The 21,903-nt window shown below is 43.7% G+C and overlaps 1 protein-coding gene across 5 annotated transcripts in view; it reads right to left on the bottom strand.

Annotated features, from left to right (window-relative positions):
* Positions 1 to 21,903, bottom strand: part of tdrkh (tudor and KH domain containing) — a 37,135-nt gene that overhangs the window by 8,878 nt on the left and 6,354 nt on the right. For 4 of the 5 annotated variants that reach the window (XM_086272214.1, XM_086272215.1, XM_086272216.1 and 1 more), the window contains exons 4-8: positions 10,045 to 10,246; positions 7,669 to 7,808; positions 7,254 to 7,569; positions 7,002 to 7,168; positions 6,198 to 6,373 (exon numbers count right to left, since the gene is read on the bottom strand). In XM_086272214.1, the coding sequence (XP_086128340.1) occupies positions 6,198 to 6,373; positions 7,002 to 7,168; positions 7,254 to 7,569; positions 7,669 to 7,808; positions 10,045 to 10,246 (1,001 nt within the window). The remainder of the gene's footprint in view (positions 1 to 6,197; positions 6,374 to 7,001; positions 7,169 to 7,253; positions 7,570 to 7,668; positions 7,809 to 10,044; positions 10,247 to 21,903) is intronic. The other variant, XM_086272217.1, reaches the window with a different exon arrangement.

Genomic DNA, 21,903 nt, shown 5'->3' with positions numbered 1-21,903 from the left:
AAAAAGCCGGTTGAAGATGTTCTGTCTTGTTTTTCCGTTCTTCATGAGGAATAAGTCTCTAAACTAGCGGGGCTTGTGGAAACACAGACCCAACAAAATGTCTTTTTCTTTCTTTAATGCCCAAACCTTTTGCCCTACATGTAAAATATATACACCAAGACATAACCATCTTGTCCTCTTTCATTCAGTGTCAATTTCTCTGAGATTTGGATCTTATTGGATTTACTTATTGGATTTGCCATTGATGTGCAGCCTCCTCCATCTCCCTCTCCTGTAGAGAACAACGTTACAACATCTCCCAAAATTCAGCTGAAAACCATGGCTGCAATCACAGCATTGTAAGATGGCGAAAGATGTAACCTTAGGCCCCCACCTCGATTCAGAGATTGTCTTTCCCTTTTCACGTAAATGGCCTTCTTGACTCTGTGCTCAAACCAGCGTTCCTCCCTGTCCAAGATGTTACATCCTCATCCTTAAAAGAGTGTCCACTGGCCTGTAGGTGTGAACAGACTGCAGAGTCCTGGCCGACGAGGCAGCTCTTCTGTGTTGTGCCATCCGCTTCGCCAGAGGTTGTTTGGTTTCTCCGATGTATAAATCCTGGCAATCCTCCTGGCACTTAACAGCGTACACTATGTTACTCTGTCTGTGTCGGGGGACCCGATCCTTGGGGTGGACCAGTTTTTGGCGCAGCGTGTTTTGGGGTTTAAAAGCCAAAGAGACCCAGTGTTTAGAAAAAATGCATCTCAACTGCTCTGATACTCCTGACACATATGGGATCACTACAGGTTTTTGCTTGGGCAGCGGTTGTCCTGGCCATTGATCAGTGGTCTTTGATCAGTGGGTTTTGGTCAGTGGTTGTAGATCAATGGTTATGAGAATTTGCATAATTAAGATTAAGGAACTGACTTCCCAGCCCTTTGTTCCTTCAGTGGGCTGGTTTCAGTCATTATGCAAATGTACTGTTTATAAGATTGGGGAAACCTGCAGTCAGCTGAGACTGAAGAAGTCACTTGGATGAGTGATGAAACGTTTCTCCCACAAAACGCTACGTCCAGATGAACAGAATCAACTTTTTGGAGATTTACTTTCCTGGATGATTGAAAATGCATCAAGGAGAAACAGCAAGTATACAGAATGAAATGGAATGGGCCATCTGCGACGCTACAGACAGATTAACAGCCTTAGAAAAAGATCATGAGACTCTAAAGAAAGATTACAGCAAACTACACGACAAACGCCTGGATTTAGAAAACAGAAGCCGCAGAAAAAATCTGCGTGTGGTGGGCATTAATGAGGGGGGAAACCCCAGCCATTTCATGGCAGAGTTTTTCTCAGAAGTGCTCGCGAAAGAAAACGGTGATTCATTTACTATAACAGACCGAACCCACAGGACCCTCGCCCCGAAACCACGGACAGGAGAGCGCCCAAGAGCCATGATAAGGGCAAGGGATAGATTCTGCAACTGTCCAGGGGAAAAGGCTGCCTCTTCCACAAAGGATCACCTGTACACATCTTCCCTGACATGAACCCCGAGGTCAGCAAACTTCGTGCGACATTTAACCCCGTGAAAGGGAAACTGCGGAATGCTGGCATCCTGTACAGTACTACTATCCCGCGAAGCTGATTATAACAGTGAACAACACCAAGCACTCATTCACAGATCCACGTGAAGCAGAGAAGTTCGTCAGTATCCACATCCAGAGCCCAGCCACATCTACTGACAAGGAGGGATAGTTGGTGCCATCTCTACAAACAACATGACCCAGGAGGGAATAGTATATAATAATAGACAATCTTAAGGAGTTTAGTGGTAAGTCTGATGTCTACAGCCCATAAAAAGCTGGACAAAAATTGTTTTTCTTTTCTTTTCCATTTGCAGCTCAGTTTCGCTGCAAATAAAGAAGGTGTTCAGGTTTGAGTTCAAGGGGATGTTCTTTAGTTTAGTTCAAGAAAGTTGTGAATTTCAGAGGCTCACATCTAGAAAGGTCAGAGTAAGATCCATTAACCAATTACTAACAGTTAGTAACTATTGGCACCTCTACTGAAGGAATGCCACAAAATCTTGTCAGTTTTGTAACATGGAACTGTAGGGGACTCAGAGGACCAGTGAAACGATAAAACATTTTAGCTCACTTAACCTCCTAGGACCTGGCGTCCACATATGTGGACATCACATTTTGGGTTGTCTAGACCTAAAAACACAAATTTTTCTCTACAAAGGCTTGATATCCACTTACGAGGACATTCTACTGCCACTGTTCTATCAAAAATTTAAAATGAATATCCTCATACAGTATGTGGATCTCATTTTTGTCAGAAAAATAAATCAGGTAAAAAAAAAAAGAAAAAAGAAAATCTGGCAATTCTTTGTTTTTACATTCATGAGGTGCCAATATGCCCAAATATCAAAGAGAAATTAAAAATGCATGCCATGGAAGAGTTCAGGTCTCAGGAGGTTAAAAAAAAGTAAATGCGGATATAATATTTTTGCAAGAAACGCATCTAAAAGTACAAGACCACAACAGATTACGTTGCAAATGGATAGAACAAATATTTCACTCGTTTAATGCAGGAAGCAGAGTCACAGCTATACTAATCCAAAAAACAGAACCATTTACTGCAGCAAAAATATTACCAGACGCTCAAGGTAGATATATTATTGTAACTGGCAAAGTTTATGGTCATTTAGTTACATTAGTAAACATTTACGCTCCAAATATTGGAGCGTAAATAGAAGTCTGGGCTCGGGAGAACCCGAGTGCCCTGGAGGGACTTTCCCTGCCGGATACACGATGGACGGGTGGCAGAGGATCGTGTGCCTGGCAGGACTGTCGATCGAGGACGCTGAAGATATCTACCTATTCGGAACCATGATAACAGGGTTCTTGCTGATCGGAGCTGGCTTGGCCCTGGCTTATCGGAGAATTAAGAGAGCGGAACCGGCTGTTCAAACCCCCACAAGGCTGCCCGCTGGGATTGGAACGACAGGTGCGACTTCTCAGAAAGGGCTCACTGAAGGCAGCATGGTTAAGAGCTTGGAGGCGCTTACGACTGCAGTGAATGCTCAGAATAACACCTTTGAGCGTATGTATGTTGGATTACATCAGGAAAGAATCAACTCAGAACAACATCTCTGGGCGGAGCTGGATTACACCTCGGATCAGTTGGCTGCGGTCGTGAGGTCTCAGAATCTGCTATGTGAGCAAAAAGAGTGACAAGACCACAGAATCGACGGCTAATAACATCACGGAGAAGCTCGCAGCTATTAACGGGAGACTGAGAGACCAGAATGGAATGAAGCCTCCATACTATCTCCACTCATGAATAACGCAACATTCACACCATCACTTTCAAACATTTCATTTCTCCAATGTAACCTTAAGGGGCTGCACTCAATAAAGGATTTATTCATCAGTAAGGGTTCCAGCAATTGCAAGAAAAATGTAACTTGCACAGTAATGACTTCTTCAAATACTTACAGATCAGAAGCTCTGTAAGGAGTAATTTTCTATCCTTTCCAGATCAACCCCCAGACTCTATCTTAGATAACTTATTCCAGTTCGATCCACTCAAAAAAGGACTAATAACAAAAATTCACAATGCATGGTCACAACTGGATGGAACTACCATGCTTGATCATCTGAAAGAGGCCTGGCAGAATGACCTTGGTATGAGAATCACAGATAGTCAATGGACAAAAGCCCAAGAAAATGTAAACTCTTCCTCTGTTTGTATTCATCATGGACTCTTACAGTTTAAAGTGCTACATAGACTCCATTTATCAAAGTTGAAAGTGTCAAAAATGTTCCCCAATGTAAACTTGTCCTGCGAAAGATGTAAACAGCAACCTGCTTCACTGGCGCATATGTTTTGAAATTGTCCCTGTAAAGCAACATATTGGAATAATGTCTTTCAAACCTTGTCTAAGATTCTAAAACAAACACTGAAGCCAGACCCAATCTGTGCTTTATTTGGAGTGAAGCCAGTTGTTGTAGATTTGTCAGCCACCCAAAATAATGTAATACATTTTGTGACACTGCTAGCACACAGTTTAATTTTACTAAACTGGAAGCAAAAAGTGCCTCCTACCAAATCAGCGTTAATACAAGATATAATGAAACATTTGCAGCTGGAAAGAATTAAACTCCTACTAAGGGGGAAGTTGGAATAATTCTATCCAACCCGGCAGCCTTTTATAGATCAATACAGCACAGATATAAACAATCACTGAGCCTCATTGGTAGTCCGATAAATAACATCCTCTGTCCAACTTTCTTTTGTTGTTTGTCGTATTTTATTCTGTTCAACTTTTACCGTATATATGTAATCAGTTATATTTGAATCTTTGTCATCTTTATGGAAAAGGAAAACTGGGAAACCAAATGAAGAGATTTGGAAAAAAAAATGCAAAAAAAGGTGAAAATTGAAAAATTGAAAATCGTTTTTGTTTTGTTTTTTTAACATATATTTCTAGTTAGAGAAATTTAAGAGGTTTATCCCTCAAAACTTTAAATACACAAAAGTTTATTTTGAGTGTCTTCATAGTTTTATTTTTGAGACACACCAATTTTTATATACTGCAGGAAAAACAAAAATAAATATTAGAATGCAAATTTGCAAAAAAACAGCATGTGAATCAAAATAAACTATTTTCAGCAGTGCAATTTAAGTTCTAAGCATCCCAGAAACTATACAGAAAAGCATAAAGTCAAACATGACTTTTAAAAACACCAATGACAAAATGACGTCACTTCCGGTTTCGGCCAGGTAATGGCGGATATGCGATAGTTCGCGCTGACGTCTATTCCAAGGTAGGAAGTGTTATGAACAGCTGATCAGATCGTCAAAGCGTGTTTCTGGAATATTATGTTTTTGTTGCTGCAAGTGCTTTTTATGCAGTTTTTGCAAAGCTATATGTGGAAGGAAACGGTGACCGAGGACAAGCTGATGGCATAAGATGTAAGTACAACTCCTCCAGTTTCATATGCAAAAAAAATTATTGCGCTAGCTTACGTGGTTGCAGTTCTACAGGGATTTAAAAATAGTTACGCAAAACGGAGCGTGCCCGTTTTGATCGGTTTTAAAGGGTTTAGAAAAAATAAAGTAACATAGAGAAACAGTATGTGTGCAGAAAAATAAATAAATAAATAAAATACTCTGGAGGAGTCACACAAAGCCTGCTTGGTTGGGGGATATAAATTTGATCCATTTATCCCAAATTTGGTAAAACTTGTCTTTCTGGATTCCAAGAGAGTACATCAATTTTTCCATTCTAAAAATTTCAAGAATAGTTTCATACCAATCATCTAATGTTGGTGGGACTCGGTTCATCCACCTTCTTGTAATAGATTTTTTGCTAGCAGCTAGAAGAGCCTGCAGCAGCTTTATATCCGTCCTCCGTTCTAGAATTATAACATGACCCACGTATAAATTTACAAAGTCAAACGGAATCTGTACCTCAATGTTTTATGAATCCCACTCCAGTACAGGTACCGCCTGGGACAGTCCCAAAACACGTGATAATGGTTTGCCTCCACTGAACCACACTGCCTCCAACACTCTGAATTCGTATTGCTAAATTTACCCTGGACTAGAATCTTAAAGTATCTTATGATATTTTTCCAGCAATGTTCTCTCCATTCTAATGAATTAGTGGAGGACCACTGTGAGCAACATATTTCTTCCCAATCTTTTTCCAAAATGCTAATTCCAGCTTCACTCTCCCACTTTTCCTTTATATATAGAATACTGTCTTTCTTGCATAGAGTAGTGCATTGTATAACCTTGAAATAGATGTATTTATAGTTGAACTATGGGCAAGTTTCAGGATTTTGAGAAAGTTAGTTTCATTCTACATTAAATTTATAATTTTCCATTGTTTATTAAAGGAATCTTGCATTTGAAGGAACCAAAGGTTACTTTTTCACGTTTACTTAAGGAAAGAAGACGACTCAGTAAAAGAAAGAAACCAAAGAAACCAGACTATACTCCAAACACATTACACCACACAGTAATGTGTTTGGAGTCCAAACACGCTAAAGGTTATGTATTCTTAAAATCTAAAAACTTGGTATGGCTATCGCTAGCTGTCTTAACCACCATCACTCACTCCCACAGCTTTTCCCTCTCCTCAGCAACCAAATACTACTGTATATTAGTACAGTCACGTCTTCCTCTTTTATCCTGAATTCACCTACCTCATCCTGCGGAGGCTGCTCCTTGGGAGTTCCTCATTGTCCCCAAAGTCAACGTAATAAAGGTCCACCAGTCCAGAGCCTAGGACTCCCAGCACCCTTGCCCTGTTCCATGTGCCATGGTCTCTGTATGGAGCAGCCACAATGTCCCCTACAACAATGGTTTCCACTCGCTGATCCTACAGATCAGAAAAGCAGATGAGTTCAAACACAAATCAGACACTGGGTTGCAGAAGGTGCTGCAGGGATAGAGGTGCCCCTATGGGCTGTGTGAGCTTATTGTTAACATACTTTTTATTCACACGCAGGATCTCAGATATTTTTCTATATCTACTCGATGAATAGTTGCAGGCCTGCTTCTTATCATCAGAGCCTGGCTTTTAGCGTTCTCTAAATCACATTTTAAATGCCATTACTACAAGTTACCCAGCTTTCTGAACTGTTGTAAGATCTGCAGCACATAATCAAGACTCTTAAAAAAAGTCAGTTCTACCAGGGTAAAGAAAAAAAATACTGGCAACCGTCAGTATTACCTGTCAGCCTCCTGGTAGGCACACCGACGGCATCAATTTCAAAATCCTATATCACTGCATTCCCGAGTTATCGCTGAGAAATCAGTGATGGTAACAGATTCTAACCCATCCAAGACTTTTGTAGATTCACCTATAGTATCAATTTAAAAAAGGGAAAATACTTGGATCTTTGCAGTTTCAAGTGTGTGGAAGTATATCGGAACTCTCAACTCTGGCCCACAAGGGAACTCTTGTGGAACAAGAGAGACACAAGGAGAGCAAGATATGTCCTTACTGTAGAGTTTCCACTGTTGTAGAAGTGGTTCATCTCCTCTGTTAGTTTGTCCAGCTGAATGGATCGAACCCCCAGGATCTGAATCCAGAAGTGGTTTGGGTTCTCTGATGCAGAAACATACACCTCAAGGTGTTCGTCAGGCTGGAAGCTCAAGTCTGGGCTTGCAACTGGAAAACACAGAGAAAATATGAAATTACTACACTTAAAGACACATTACATGGCTGCTCTGGGGTGACTGAAATCTGAACTCACTTTCAAACTTGGACACTTCAGAGAAGGTCTTAGTAGTTGTACTGCCCTCCTTCTTGCTGGCTTTTTTGATTTTTGACTCTCCCACCTGGTCAAAAAATGTTTCTGGTTCTCCTGTGGTCCCGTTGGCAAAGACAAGCACATTCTCCTCTATGTGGGAGAAGGGACTGTTGTTGTTCAAGAACAATAGAGGTTCAGTCTCTGTGTCGTTTGACTTCTGACTCACGACATTATGGCCACGTTTCTGGCGCCGGGCTGATGACTGTGAGATTGTTGTCCTCACCATCATGTCCTCGGTGACTTTTTCTAGAATCATATCCTTTGAACAGGTTTCAAAAGCAGGAGTTAGATGTCCCCTCAACTAAAATTAAAGGATGTGGTACACACAGGAGATCCAAATCAAGGCACTGTGCGTTACCTGTGCCTTTTTCACCTCCTGCCTGGTCCCTGTAATCGTCACCATGCCCTTTGCCTGTACACCGTGTGCTGGCTCTTTGGAACACGCCACTTTGGCTCCTGTAGTTCGGGTGATCTGTTTCAAACTCTCTCCACCACGGCCTGCAATACACAGATAATCATGTTCTCCTAACAATTATTGCATATAGGGGTGAGATAAAATGGGGACTTTTTCCTTAAACTGACATAAGGCTAAGTGAATAGTTATCACGGGGTTCGAATGTTAGCCATTAAAACCTCATACATAAAGATAACTCAGATAAAGAGAAATATGATTAATGGTAAATTCACTTTTACTTATATAGCGCCAAATCACAACAACAGTAACCTCAAGGCACTTTATATTGTAAGGTAGACCCTACAATAATACATACAGAGAAATTCACTTTTCACACAAATTTAGTATAAGACTTTCTGGTTATGTTTACAAAGCTCACAGTGCAAAGAAGCCAAGGGACCATTTTCCCCATAAACTCTACACAAACAGTTTTTTTTTGTTGTTTGTTTTTTTGCAATCCAAGAAGTTGCCCCATGCTAATCAACAGAAAGAATGCAGGTTAAAGTAACTTCTGCTTTGGCTTCATTTTCACAGCCAGAACCTACAGCTTTCTAACATTATTTATGAACTACAGGGAGTGCAGAATTATTAGGCGCTATATAAATAAAATTGAATTGAATTGAATTGAATTAGGCAAATGAGTATTTTGTCCACATCATCCTCTTCATGCATGTTGTCTTACTCCAAGCGGTATAGGCTTGAAAGCCTACTACCAATTAAGCATATTAGGTGATGTGCATCGCTGTAATGAGAAGGGGTGTGGTCTAATGACATCAACACCCTATATCAGGTGTGCATAATTATTAGGCAACGTCCTTTCCTTTGGCAAAATGGGTCAAAAGAAGGACTTGACAGGCTCAGAAAAGTCAAAAATAGTGAGATATCTTGCAGAGGGATGCAGCAGTCTCAAAATTGCAAAGCTTCTGAAGCGTGATCATCGAACAATCAAGCGTTTCATTCAAAATAGTCAACAGGGTCGCAAGAAGCGTGTGGAAAAACCAAGGCGCAAAATAACTGCCCATGAACTGAGAAAAGTCAAGCGTGCAGCTGCCAAGATGCCACTTGCCACCAGTTTGGTCATATTTCAGAGCTGCAACATCACTGGAGTGCCCAAAAGCACAAGGTGTGCAATACTCAGAGACATGGCCAAGGTAAGAAAGGCTGAAAGACGACCACCACTGAACAAGACACACAAGCTGAAACGTCAAGACTGGGCCAAGAAATATCTCAAGACTGGTGAAATGAGAGTGAGTCTTGATGGGCCAGATGGATGGGCCCGTGGCTGGATGGTAAAGGGCAGAGAGCTCCAGTCCGACTCAGACGCCAGCAAGGTGGAGGTGGAGTACTGGTTTGGGCTGGTATCATCAAAGATGAGCTTGTGGGGCCTTTTCGGGTTGAGGATGGAGTCAAGCTCAACTCCCAGTCCTACTGCCAGTTTCTGGAAGACACCTTCTTCAAGCAGTGGTACAGGAAGAAGTCTGCATCCTTCAAGAAAAACATGATTTTCATGCAGGACAATGCTCCATCACACGCGTCCAAGTACTCCACAGCGTGGCTGGCAAGAAAGGGTATAAAAGAAGAAAAACTAATGACATGGCCTCCTTGTTCACCTGATCTGAACCCCATTGAGAACCTGTGGTCCATCATCAAATGTGAGATTTACAAGGAGGGAAAACAGTACACCTCTCTGAACAGTGTCTGGGAGGCTGTGGTTGCTGCTGCACGCAATGTTGATGGTGAACAGATCAAAACACTGACAGAATCCATGGATGGCAGGCTTTTGAGTGTCCTTGCAAAGAAAGGTGCTATATTGGTCGCTGATTTGTTTTTGTTTTTGAATGTCAGAAATGTATATTTGTGAATGTGGAGATGTTATATTGGTTTCACTGGTAAAAATAAATAATTGAAATGGGTATATATTTGTTTTACTGTTAAGTTGCCTAATAATTATGCACAGTAATAGTCACCTGCACGCACAGATATCCCCCTAAAATAGCTAAAACTAAAAACAAACTAAAAACTACTTCCAAAAACATTCAGCTTTGATATTAATGAGTTTTTTGGGTTCATTGAGAACATTGTTGTTGTTCAATAATAAAATTATTCCTCAAAAATACAACTTGCCTAATAATTCTGCACTCCCTGTATAATAAAAGAGATACTCTGCCCTCCCTCCTGGCCAGCTGATCTGCTTGTCACTTACTGGAGCTTTTAGTTTTGAAAATGATGCCTGGTAATGAAAAAAAAAAAACAATTGACATGATCAAAGATTCAGTCTACCTATTATGCGTCCAAAAGAGGACTGTGGAACCTCCAAAATCTCTGAGACAAGTTCACATTCTGTGAGCAGGTTCTCCAGGACACAGCGGGCCAGTAAGACCTGCTCCTTAGAGCCCTGAAGCAGGAAACATACGGTCGTCTTACATTCATGATCTCCTGAATCTGACATGACCCTCACTTGAGCTCCAGACTTCTCAGTCACCTGAAAAGTTAGCATACAAAGAGAAAGAAAGACTAGCTCAATCTGTGAAACTAATTTAAGACCTGCTTGTAAAACGTGGAACTCCAAAATTGCAATTGAGAAGTAGCAATGGCATACTGAAAAATAGAAAAAATCTTATATAGGTATGCAGGGGTGAGGCATTAATTCAAGAGAGAATTTCCTCAGTGTAAATATATTCAGCTGCATACACACAGGGACACTTAGACGTTATCATATCTTCATGGTGCTAACAATCAGACTGAACTCTAAACTTGAGCTGGGAGGCAACTGAATACAGCTAAAATACAACTGAGTGAAAAAAATAACAATCCATCTCACTTCAATACTTTATCTAACACATTAAGTAACTAAGAAATGAATCTAAGAATACATATTTACTGAATAGTATTTTAGGAAAATAAAAATTACATTAACAAAGTAAATGTCCAATTCATGGTCACTGGGGGGCTGGAACCTATCCCAGCTGCCTTGGGATGAGAGGCAGGGTTCACCCTGAACAGGTTGCCAGTCTCTCACAGAAAAACATTCACACCTATTAGCAATTTAGAATCATCAATTAACCACCCCCACTAATAATAATAATAATAATAATAACAACAACAAATTTTATTTATAAAGCGCCTTTCAAGACACCAAAGGACACTGTACAATAGGATAAAACACATAATAGAACAATGACACAATGAAGAACAATAAAACAAAAGCACAAGATACAGTGGGTTCACAGTGAATATGCAGACTTGAACAGATGGGTTTTGAATTGAGATTTAAACTGGGGGAGAGAACCAATGTTTCTTACATCAGGGAGTAGAGAGTTCTACAGCCTGGCAGCAGAGCAGCTAAAAGCTCTGCTTCACATGGTGGTGAGGTGGAAGGAAGGCACAGAAAGCTGGATAGAAGAAGATCAAAATGAGCAGGCAGAAAAAGTAGTGCTTAACAGGTCACAAAGGTAAGGAGGAGCGAGGTTATGAATGGCCTTGAAGGTGAGCAGAAGAAGTTTGTATATTATCTGGAATTTCACTGGGAGCCAGTGAAGTTCCTGAAGAACAGGGGTGATGTAGGAGGGGGTTCTGGTGATAATGCGAGCAGCAGAGTTCTGAACCAGTTGAAGCTTATGGAGGGATTTTTGGGGAAGACCATGCAAGAGAGAGTTGCAGTAGTCAATGCGGGAGGTAACAAGACTGTGGACAAGAGTGGAAAGAGAAGGACGTAATCTGTTAATATTGCTTAGATGGAAGTAGCCAGAACAGGTGAGATTATTGATGTGAGATTATAGGAAAGTGAAATGTCTAGGATGACACCAAGGCTCTTCACCTGAGGAGAAGGGAAAACTGTGGAGTTATTGATAGTGAGTGAGAAATGGTTCGCCTTCAGAAGGTCAGATTTGGTGCCAATAAGGAGGATTTCAGTTTTATCCTCATTGAGCTTTAGAAAATTAGAGGACGGTGATGTCATCAGAGAAGGACCGGCGCTCAGCATTGCAGAGTGAGCACAAGGAAAGCGGCGGGGCCAGATAGCATCACCGGCCGTCTGCTGCGCTGCTGTGCTGACCAGCTAGCAGGTGTGTTCACTTCGATTTTAACGAGTACCTGGCTAAGTCTGTGGTCCCCACATGCTTCAAGAGATCTACCATCATCCCTGTCCCCAAGAACAACAAGCCCTCATGCCTGAATGACTACCGGCCAGTTGCACTGACCTGAAGAAAACCATCTCCTCTTCCATCCCAGACACCACAGATCCGCTCCAGTTCGCCTACTGACCCAACAGATCCACGGAGGACGCCATCGCCCACGTCTTGCACACAACCCTTAGCCACGTGAACAAGAAACAGGGTAACTATGTGAGAATGCCATCTCCAACAACGATGGATGAAGTGAAGAATCTGCTCAATGACGGCAAGACCAAGGAGCTGGTGGTGGACTTAAGAAGGAGTCAGCACAGAGACTACAAGCCCATTATCATTAATGGAGCTCCAGTAGAGTGTGCAGTCCTTCAAGTATCTCGGTGTCCACATCTCCTCAGACCTGACATGGGCTGCCCACATTCAGGTCCAGACCAAAAAGGCTAGGCAGCGCCTGTATCACCTACGACAACTGAGGAAGTTCAGAGTCTCTCCAGTGATTCTCAGGACTTTCTATACAGGCACTGTGGAGAGCATCCTCACACAGAACATCACATGCTGGTATGAAAACAGCGGTGTCAAGGATAAAAAAAAAACTCTCCAGAAAGTAATCCATATGGCAGAACGCTGCTGCAGGACTGCTCTCCCTTCCCTACAGGAAATTTACATCAAGAGATGCTGAACTAGAGCAACTGAGATTTTGAAGGACCTGTGCCATCCCAGCAACAAACTGTTCCCGCTTCTGAAATCAGGCAGAAGGTTCTCCACCATCTGAACAAAAACAGAGAGGCTCAAGAGGAGTTTTTATCCTCAGGCCATTCGTGTGTCGAATCAGCAATCACCCTTAAGTGACTGAGACAGGACTCATTACCACATTCTCATATCATCCTGATCTTTCTGGCCTCACTATAGCACAGGAGACTTTAACACCCTTCCCACGCAATGTACACAAGCTGTAAATTTCCAGATTGTTTTATTTTATTTCTATTTATATAATGTACATAACTCACCCACTTGCTGCACATTATGTCCTCTTTGCATATACTCATTCACTGTATACAAAGTTCTGTCTGTCTCGCTCTTTTTTCTTTGCACAGTCGAGGAACGTATCAGGTCACATTTCACTGCGTGTTACACCTGTATAACCATGCACGTGACAAATAAAGAATATTGAATCTTGAATCTGAATCTGAGATAAACCAGGATTTTAATTCGGATAGACATTCTGTAAGGGAAGAAGGTGGGAGGGAGGAATCAGGTCTGCAGGAAAGATTTAACTGGGTGTCATCAGCAAAACAGTGAAAGTGAAGATCAAATTCTAGAGGGAGGATGTATATTATGAAGAGATGAGGGCCTAAGACTGAACCTTGGGGGTACACCAGAAGTGACCGGGAATAGACGAGAGCGGAATGATTTCAGTTGAATAAACTGGGAGCGGTCAAGGAGATATGATTGAAACCAGGCTAGGGGTGTGTCAGAGATGCAGAGAGAGGAAAGTCTGCTTAGAAGGACGGAGTGAGAGATGGTGTCGAAGGCTGAGTTCAGATCCAAAAGGGCGAGAATGTCAAGAAGACCAGTGATCTTCTCGACATTAGTGACTTTAGGTAAAGCAGTTTCTGTACTGTGACATGAACGAAAACCAGATTGAAATCTCTCGTAGATGTTATTATTAACCAGTTGTGAATAAAGTTCCAACTACTTTTCCGAGTATTTTAGAGATGAAGGGTAGATTAGAAATCAGATGGAGGTTGTTAAAGTTGTTAGGATCCAAAGAACGTTTTATCAGTATAGACTGTCCTGTATTTGGCTCCATCCATCTTCCCATCAACTCTGACCAGCTTCCCTGTCCCTGCTGAAGAGAAGCACCCCCAGAGCATGATGCTGCCACCACCATATCTGACAGTGGGGATGGTGTGTTCAGAGTGATGTGCAGTGTTAGTTTTCTGCCACACATAGCGTTTTGCATTTTGGCCAAAAAGTTCCATTTTGGTCTCATCTGACCAGAGTAGCTTCTTCCACATGTTTGCTGTGTCCCCCACATGGCTTGTGGCAAACTGCAAAGGGACTTCTTATGGTTTTCTGTTAACAATGGCTTTCTTCTTGCCACTCTTCCATAAAGGCCAACTTTGTGCAGTGCACGACTAATTAGAATTAGAATTAGAATTAGAATTCAACTTTATTGTCATTGCACATTCACAGGTACAGGGCAACGAAATGCAGTTTGCATCCATCCAGAAGTGCTTTAGTGATATAGATATATTACAATATATATTAGCAATAATATAGATATGTGAGTATATTACAGAAATGGGTCTATTATGGTATGTTATAATGTACACGGTATGAAGTATGTTGTGAATATTCTATAACTATAAGTATGTACAGGCTGTAGTGAGTACAAGCTATGTACAGGCTATGAACAGGATATAAATATGAAAAACTATACAGAATATGAAATAAATAACTTTACAGAAATCTGAGATATACAGCTATACAGAAATGGGAACTATGCAAGTTGTAAACAGTTGTAGGGTTAAAAATTATCGAATGTACAGAATGATTATTTACACAGAGCTATACAGTAGTTCAGTTAAGATAAGTGAGATATAATTCCTACAGAGGCTATATAAAGTGCTAGTGGTTGTGAGTGGTGGTTCAGTCCATGTTATTATTGTGTGTTTGAGGGTACGGTTGTCCATTGTGGGTGTGTGTGTGTTCAGTCCATGAGTTTAACGTGGGTCAGATGTCAGGAGGCAGAGTTCAGGAGTCTGACAGCTGTGGGGAAGAAGCTGTTCCAGTACCTGGTGGTCTTAGTCCGGAGGCTCCTGTAGCGCCTCCCAGAGGGCAGGAGGGTGAAGAGTCCATGTGATGGGTGACTGGGGTCTTTGATGATTTTCCCAGCCCTTTTCAGACACCGCTTCCTGTAGATGTCTTTCATGGCAGGAAGTGGTGCTCCGGCGATGCGCTGGGCAGTTTTCACGACCCTCTGCAACGCCTTCTGGTCCGAGGCAGAGCAGTTCCAATACCAGACTGTTATACAGTTGGTCAGGATGCTCTCGATGGTGCAACGATAGAAGTTCACCAGGATGTCTGAGGACAGGTGGTTCTTCCTCAGAGTCCTCAAGAAGAAGAGGCCCTGGTGAGCCTTCTTGACCAGCTTGGAGCAGTTGGTTGTCCAGGTGAGATCCTCGGAGATGTGGACTCCCAGGAACTTGAAGCTGCTCACACGCTCCACAGCCGTCCCCTTAATGTGGATGGGTGGATGTGGGTCAGCATTCCTCCTGTAGTCCACGATGAGCTCCTTGGTCTTCTCGGTGTTAAGCAGCAGGTTGTTTCTGTCGCACCACTCAGCCAGACGATCCACCTCCTCCCTGTAGGCGGCCTCATCATTGTCACTGATGAGGCCAATCACCGTGGTGTCATCTGCAAACTTAATGATGGTGTTGGAACCATCAGCAGGTCTGCAGTCGTGGGTGAAGAGGGAGTAGAGGAAAGGGCTCATCACACAGCCTTGTGGTACACGGTGTTCATCGTGACTGTAGATGAACAGTGGTTATCCAGCCGGACATGTTGGGGGCGGTTGGTCAGGAAGTTCAGTAACCATTTGCAGATGAGGGAACTGATGCCCAGGTCTGTCAGTTTCCTGATGAGTTGTGAGGGGTGGATTGTATTGAATGCTGAACTGAAGTCTATAAACAGCATTCTGGCGTAGGTGTTGTTGATGTCCAGGTGTGAGAGGACAGAGTGCAGTGCGATGGAGACTGCATCCTCTGTGCTCCTGTTCTGGCGGTATGCGAATTGGTGGGGGTCCAGGGTGGGGGGGAGACAGGATTTGAAGTGTGCTAGGACCAGCTGCTCTAAGCACTTAGTGATGATGGGGGTGAGTGCTACTGGGCGGTAGTCATTGAGGCAAGATGGGTTGGAGTTTTTGGGTATCGGGACGATGGAGGTGGATTTGAAGCAGGCCGGTACCACAGCGTGGGCCAAGGACAGGTTGAATATGTCTGTGAGCACTCCTGCAAGCTCCCCAGAACACGCTCTGAGAACACGCCCGGGGATCCCATCAGGACCTGCAGCCTTGTGGACATTGATCCTGCTCAGCACCGCTCCTACATCAGTAGGGGAGAGAGTCAGAGGTTGGTGGTCTGGCGTCACGTCTGCTTTGGTTGTGGTTGTAGGGTTCCCTCGCTCAAAACGAGCATAAAAGTTGTTGAGCTCGTTGAGGAAGGAGACATCAGAGGATGCGGGGGAGGGTTTGGTGGTCCTGTACTCTGTAATGGTCTGGAGTCCTTGCCACATGCGTCGGGGGTTGGAGATGGAGAAGTGTTCTTCTACCTTCTTTTTGTAATGGTGTTTGGCTTTTTTGATGCCCTTCTTTAGATTAGCCCTGGCTGTACTGTAGGCGTGTGCATCTCCTGACCTAAAGGCGGTGTTGCGGGCCTTCAGGAGAAGACGAACATCCCGGTTCATCCAAGGCTTCTGGTTGGGGTACATGGTGATCCGTTTCTGGGTGGTGACACTGTCTGTGGTTTCGGAGATGTAATCCAGTACAGATGAGGCGTACTGGTCCAGGTCTGTGTGGGTGAACATATTCCAGTCTGTGTTTTTAAATCTGTCCTGGAGCACTGCCTCTGTCCCCTCTGGCCACACTTTAATTGTCCTCACAGCAGGTTTCACACGTTGGATGAGTGGTGAATACCGAGGTGTGAGGAACAGGGAGAGATGGTCCGATTGTGCAATGTGGGGGAGGGGTGTTGCTTTGTAGGCTCCAGCCAGGTTGGAATACACATGGTCTAAAGTCTTGTCTCCTCTGGTGTGGCAGGAGACATGTTGGTGGAATCTGGAGAGGACTGTCTTTAAGTTGGTGTGGTTGAAGTCGCCAGCAACAATAAAAGCAGCCTCGGGGTGTTTATTCTGGTCTTTGTTAATGGCTGCAGAAAGTTCTTTCATGGCCAACCTAGCATTAGCGTCGGGGGGTATACAGTGGGGCAAAAAAGTATTTAGTCAGCCACCAACTGTGCAAGTTCCCCCACCTAAAATGATGACAGAGGTCAGTAATTTGCACCAGAGGTACACTTCAACTGTGAGAGACAGAATGTGAAAAAAAATCCATGAATCCACATGGTAGGATTTGTAAAGAATTTATTCGTAAATCAGGGTGGAAAATAAGTATTTGGTCAATAACAAAAATACAACTCAATACTTTGTAACATAACCTTTGTTGGCAATAACAGAGGTCAAACGTTTACTATAGGTCTTTACCAGGTTTGCACACACAGTAGCTGGTATTTTGGCCCATTCCTCCATGCAGATCTTCTCGAGAGCAGTGATGTTTTGGGGCTGTCGCCGAGCAACACGGACTTTCAACTCCCGCCACAGATTTTCTATGGGGTTGAGGTCTGGAGACTGGCTAGGCCACTCCAGGACTTTCAAATGCTTCTTACGGAGCCACTCCTTTGTTGCCTGGGCGGTGTGTTTTGGATCACTGTCATGTTGGAAGACCCAGCCTCGTTTCATCTTCAAAGTTCTCACTGATGGAAGGAGGTTTTGGCTCAAAATCTCACAATACATGGCCCCATTCATTCTGTCCTTAACACGGATCAGTCGTCCTGTCCCCTTGGCAGAAAAACAGCCCCATAGCATGATGTTTCCACCCCCATGCTTCACAGTAGGTATGGTGTTCTTGGGATGCAACTCAGTATTCTTCTTCCTCCAAACACGACGAGTTGAGTTTATACCAAAAAGTTCTACTTTGGTTTCATCTGACCACATGACATTCTCCCAATCCTCTGCTGTATCATCCATGTGCTCTCTGGCAAACTTCAGACGGGCCTGGACATGCACTGGCTTCAGCAGCGGAACACGTCTGGCACTGCGGGATTTGATTCCCTGCCGTTGTAGTGTGTTACTGATGGTGACCTTTGTTACTTTGGTCCCAGCTCTCTGCAGGTCATTCACCAGGTCCCCCCGTGTGGTTCTGGGATCTTTGCTCACCGTTCTCATGATCATTTTGACCCCACGGGATGAGATCTTGCGTGGAGCCCCAGATCGAGGGAGATTATCAGTGGTCTTGTATGTCTCCCATTTTCTGATGATTGCTCCCACAGTTGATTTTTTCACACCAAGCTGCTTGCCTATTGTAGATTCACTCTTCCCAGTCTGGTGCAGGTCTACAATACTTTTCCTGGTGTCCTTCGAAAGCTCTTTGGTCTTGGCCATGGCGGAGTTTGGAGTCTGACTGTTTGAGGCTGTGGACAGGTGTCTTTTATACAGATGATGAGTTCAAACAGGTGCCATTCATACAGGTAACGAGTGGGGGACAGAAAAGCTTCTTACAGAAGACGTTACAGGTCTGTGAGAGCCAGAGATTTTCCTTGTTTGAGGTGACCAAATACTTATTTTCCACCCTGATTTACGAATAAATTCTTTACAAATCCTACCATGTGGATTCATGGATTTTTTTTTCACATTCTGTCTCTCACAGTTGAAGTGTACCTCTGGTGCAAATTACTGACCTCTGTCATCATTTTAAGTGGGGGAACTTGCACAATCGGTGGCTGACTAAATACTTTTTTGCCCCACTGTATACACGGCAGTGAGTATGATAGAAGTGAGTTCTCTGGGGAGGTAATAAGTAGGGGTGCACAGCGTCTCTTTATGTCTGTCTCCACGTTGGTTGAGTGTGGAGTGAGTGCATATGAGAGCATGAGGGTGGGAATGGATGTTTGTGTCTGTGTGTGCCTGTATGTCTGTGTCTATATGTCAGATTGGGTATCAGACGCCACCTCTCTGGGGACACCTCAGGCCCTCCAAGGTTTGGAGGCCTATCTCCACCCACCACCACTTCCCCTGCCGGTGGCGGACTCCCTCAGGTGTCGGTGTGTTGGTGGTTCTTTGTGTCTGGGGGTGGGCGTCCGGGTACACACCGGCTCACTCCTTGGCGGCCGCTTGTCGGGGCCTGGGGCCTGGGGCTCGCTCGGGCCCCTTTGGAGGTGGGGTGCCCCCGGCCTCTCGGCCTAGGGCTCGGTCACTCAGGCGCAGCTGGGGGCCGGCGGAGCTCACGGGCGCGTCACTGCAACTCCCCCTGACTTCTGCTCCGCGGCTGCTGGGCGAGCCCTCATCTGGGACTCTCCTCAGCTCTTACTGGGACAGTGGCGCGGCTGCCCCTCTGTTGGTCTTCCATGGTCTCTTGTGTTCTGGGGGCCTCTGGATGTCTGGAGTTTTGATCTCCTCCATACCTGCTTCACACCCTGGAGGACGGGGCTGTGGCCCCCCCACACTCCCTAGCAGATCATTACATGGAGAAACCTTTGGAATGCAAGCATGCTGATCCACACAGGTATGCACACATGGGTATTCACAGACGCGGACTAAAGCTTTCTTGGCTGCTGCCTCAAAGCACACTGTGCGCTGTCTATCTTGCGTGCTGCACAATATCGTTTATTACTTAGTAAATACTGATATCTATGACTAGCTAGTTTATTGTGATGGTGCTTTGTTTTCTCTATTATTATGTTGCTCTTTGTTGTTTGCTGTCTCCTCTGTTTGTTTTTGTTTGTTTGTTTGTTTGTTTGTTTGTTTTTCTCCATACAGGTGACCCAGGAGTTTTTTTTTTTTTTTTTTTTTTCTCTCTCTTCCCCCCCCTTCTCACCGTCTCTTCTCCCCTTTGGTTTTCTTTCTTTCTCTCCCCCTCTCTCTCTCATTCATTCCCCCTGTCCTATTTATTAAAAAAAAAAAAAAAAAAAAAAATGACAAAGGATGAACTGAAGCTCTGCCATCACGTAATGTCGCATACTGCTGTTTCTGATGTCATAAAAAAAAAAAAAAAAAAAAAAAAAAAAAGTAGGGGTGCAACGATACACAAAATTCACGGTTCGGTTCGATACTTTGGTGTCACGGTTCGATATTTTTTCGATACAAAAAAAATGTTCATGCCTTTTTAATTTGTCATTTATTAAAATTATAAATATATATTTTAACTCAAAAGTACAGTTTTTAAATTTAACCCTAACCCTTGTGCGCGTTTTTTATTTTGACAGCGAATGCGCACCTGCGGACCACTTATGTGCACCCCTGGTTATTTAGCTCGTCATATTGCAGCCACAGAAATTCTTTTGTCCATGAAACCATAAAGCTGCACTTTCTTTTTGCCTTATAGTCTGATTTGTCATAACTTCTCCGTTTTGTGGTAAGCTTTTCTTTGGCTGTCACTTCTTCACCCCGACCTGTCTTATTTGGCTCAGCAGAACTAAAATATATATACTGGTACTTTTACACACGGACTCACATAAGCTCAGCGATTCTCTGCGCGATCAACCTCTCACATGTTTAAGCTTGCTGCGGGAGATTTCCCTTGTCATGTTTGCATAGTAAGCTAACCATTAATAAGACGATGTCAGAGGAATTGGTGCACAAATTATCATCACTCACAGATCAGTGCTGTCATTGCAAAGTGAAAGCAAAAAAACAAGCGCAAATTCAAACGCGATTTCAATATGTCACATATTGACAGTGGCTCACCGATGCCAATGACATAATTACCCAGCTACATTTCTGAAAGAATGCAAAAGCATTGACATATATTTTTCCTACAATAGCCCGACGGGCAGGGCAGAGAGATTTTTGTAGCCTGACTGGAAAGATCGCTAGCTCCGGGACGTCGGGCTAGCGATTTTGCGAGCCCTGTATCTGATTGAGGAATCACTCATCTTTGGAAAAGAGAGTTTATTACAGAGAAATGTCTCTTTCCAAAATAAAAGCTATACTATCCGCTTCTTCTGGGCTATATTCTCAGCAGCATAAGGAGAATCACGTGCTAACAGCTGTCTAAATGACTCGGCTAAAGTTAGTAGCATGCTTGTTGTTTTTGTCTTTGCACTAGGATGATGTCGGCGTAAATGTGCAGTCATATTCGTTGTGTTCCCACTAGTGCTTTCAGGTTAATCTCGTTGAAATGACCTTAACGCCACAACACGGCAAATCTCCGTTAACGAGCTACCGCCGATCGCCCCATGCATGGGGCTAGACGGCCAACACGTTAACGAGCTAACTGCGCTAACACACTAGTTCACACCAATGTAATTAAGCATTGCATGGCACATCCAACATACTGTTTTACTTTAGTCCATGACTCGCTTACCTTCAGGGTCATACGTCACATGAAAACCAAAATAATTCCAAACGCCAGATCTGAATGAGGGTGGGGGAGGTCCATCTTGCAAGGAGAGCTTAACTTCTGTCTCGCTAGCTTGCCCTGCGCTCTTCCTCCTGACTATGCTGTCTGTGTTGAGCGCTCAGTGGATCTGCGCTCGACAGTGCAGCCTAGGCGGAGTAGTCGAACGCAGATTCACTGAGCGCTCAACACAGACAGCATCGTCAGAAGGAAAGTTGATAAAATAAATTACAAATGTTGTATTGTTCGATACATATGCGTACCGAACCGAAAACACTGTATCGAACGGTTCAATATCGATACGAATATCGTTGCACCCCTAGTAATAAGGTCTGCATTTGACCATTAAAAACTCCGCATTAGGTGAGCAGTGACTCTCAGTAGTAGTGGAGTTCATGCACCAAGCATTGTTAATATAAATGCACAAACCTCCACCTCTGGTCTTGCCGGAGTCATCTGCTAGCCTGTCGGCTCGGTGTGTGTAGTGTCCTGCTAACTCGATAGCATTGTCCGGGCAGCTGTTGTTCAACCATGTTTCGGTGAAAAACATGACATTTGAGTCCATAATCCGTCTGTTGTTAGTGATGGAGAGCCGTATCTCATCCATTTTGTTTGCCAGAGAACGGACATTGGCGAGGAAAATACTGGGTAAAGGCAGCCGGTGTGGTGTTAGCTTTAGCTTATCCCGTAGCCCTCCGCGCCTACCTCGCCTTTGTTTACGATCTCGGCGCCGTCTGCGTGCACTTCCGCCCGGCCGGGAAGAATGGGCAGCCTCCGGTGTTCTGGAGATCTCTGGGATGAGTCGGAGATCGGCGACAAAACTGTTGGAGTTATGAGTCCAGA

Source organism: Aulonocara sp. 'chitande type north' Nkhata Bay, linkage group LG18, assembly GCF_057382095.1.
Source record: "Aulonocara sp. 'chitande type north' Nkhata Bay isolate Kocher_YH1m ecotype deep benthic linkage group LG18, A_spYH_male_GT1.1, whole genome shotgun sequence".
Lineage (NCBI taxonomy): Eukaryota > Metazoa > Chordata > Actinopteri > Cichliformes > Cichlidae > Aulonocara > Aulonocara sp. 'chitande type north' Nkhata Bay.
The sequence above is the reverse complement of the archived record's forward strand: the minus strand, read 5'-3'. Positions and strand labels throughout refer to the sequence as shown.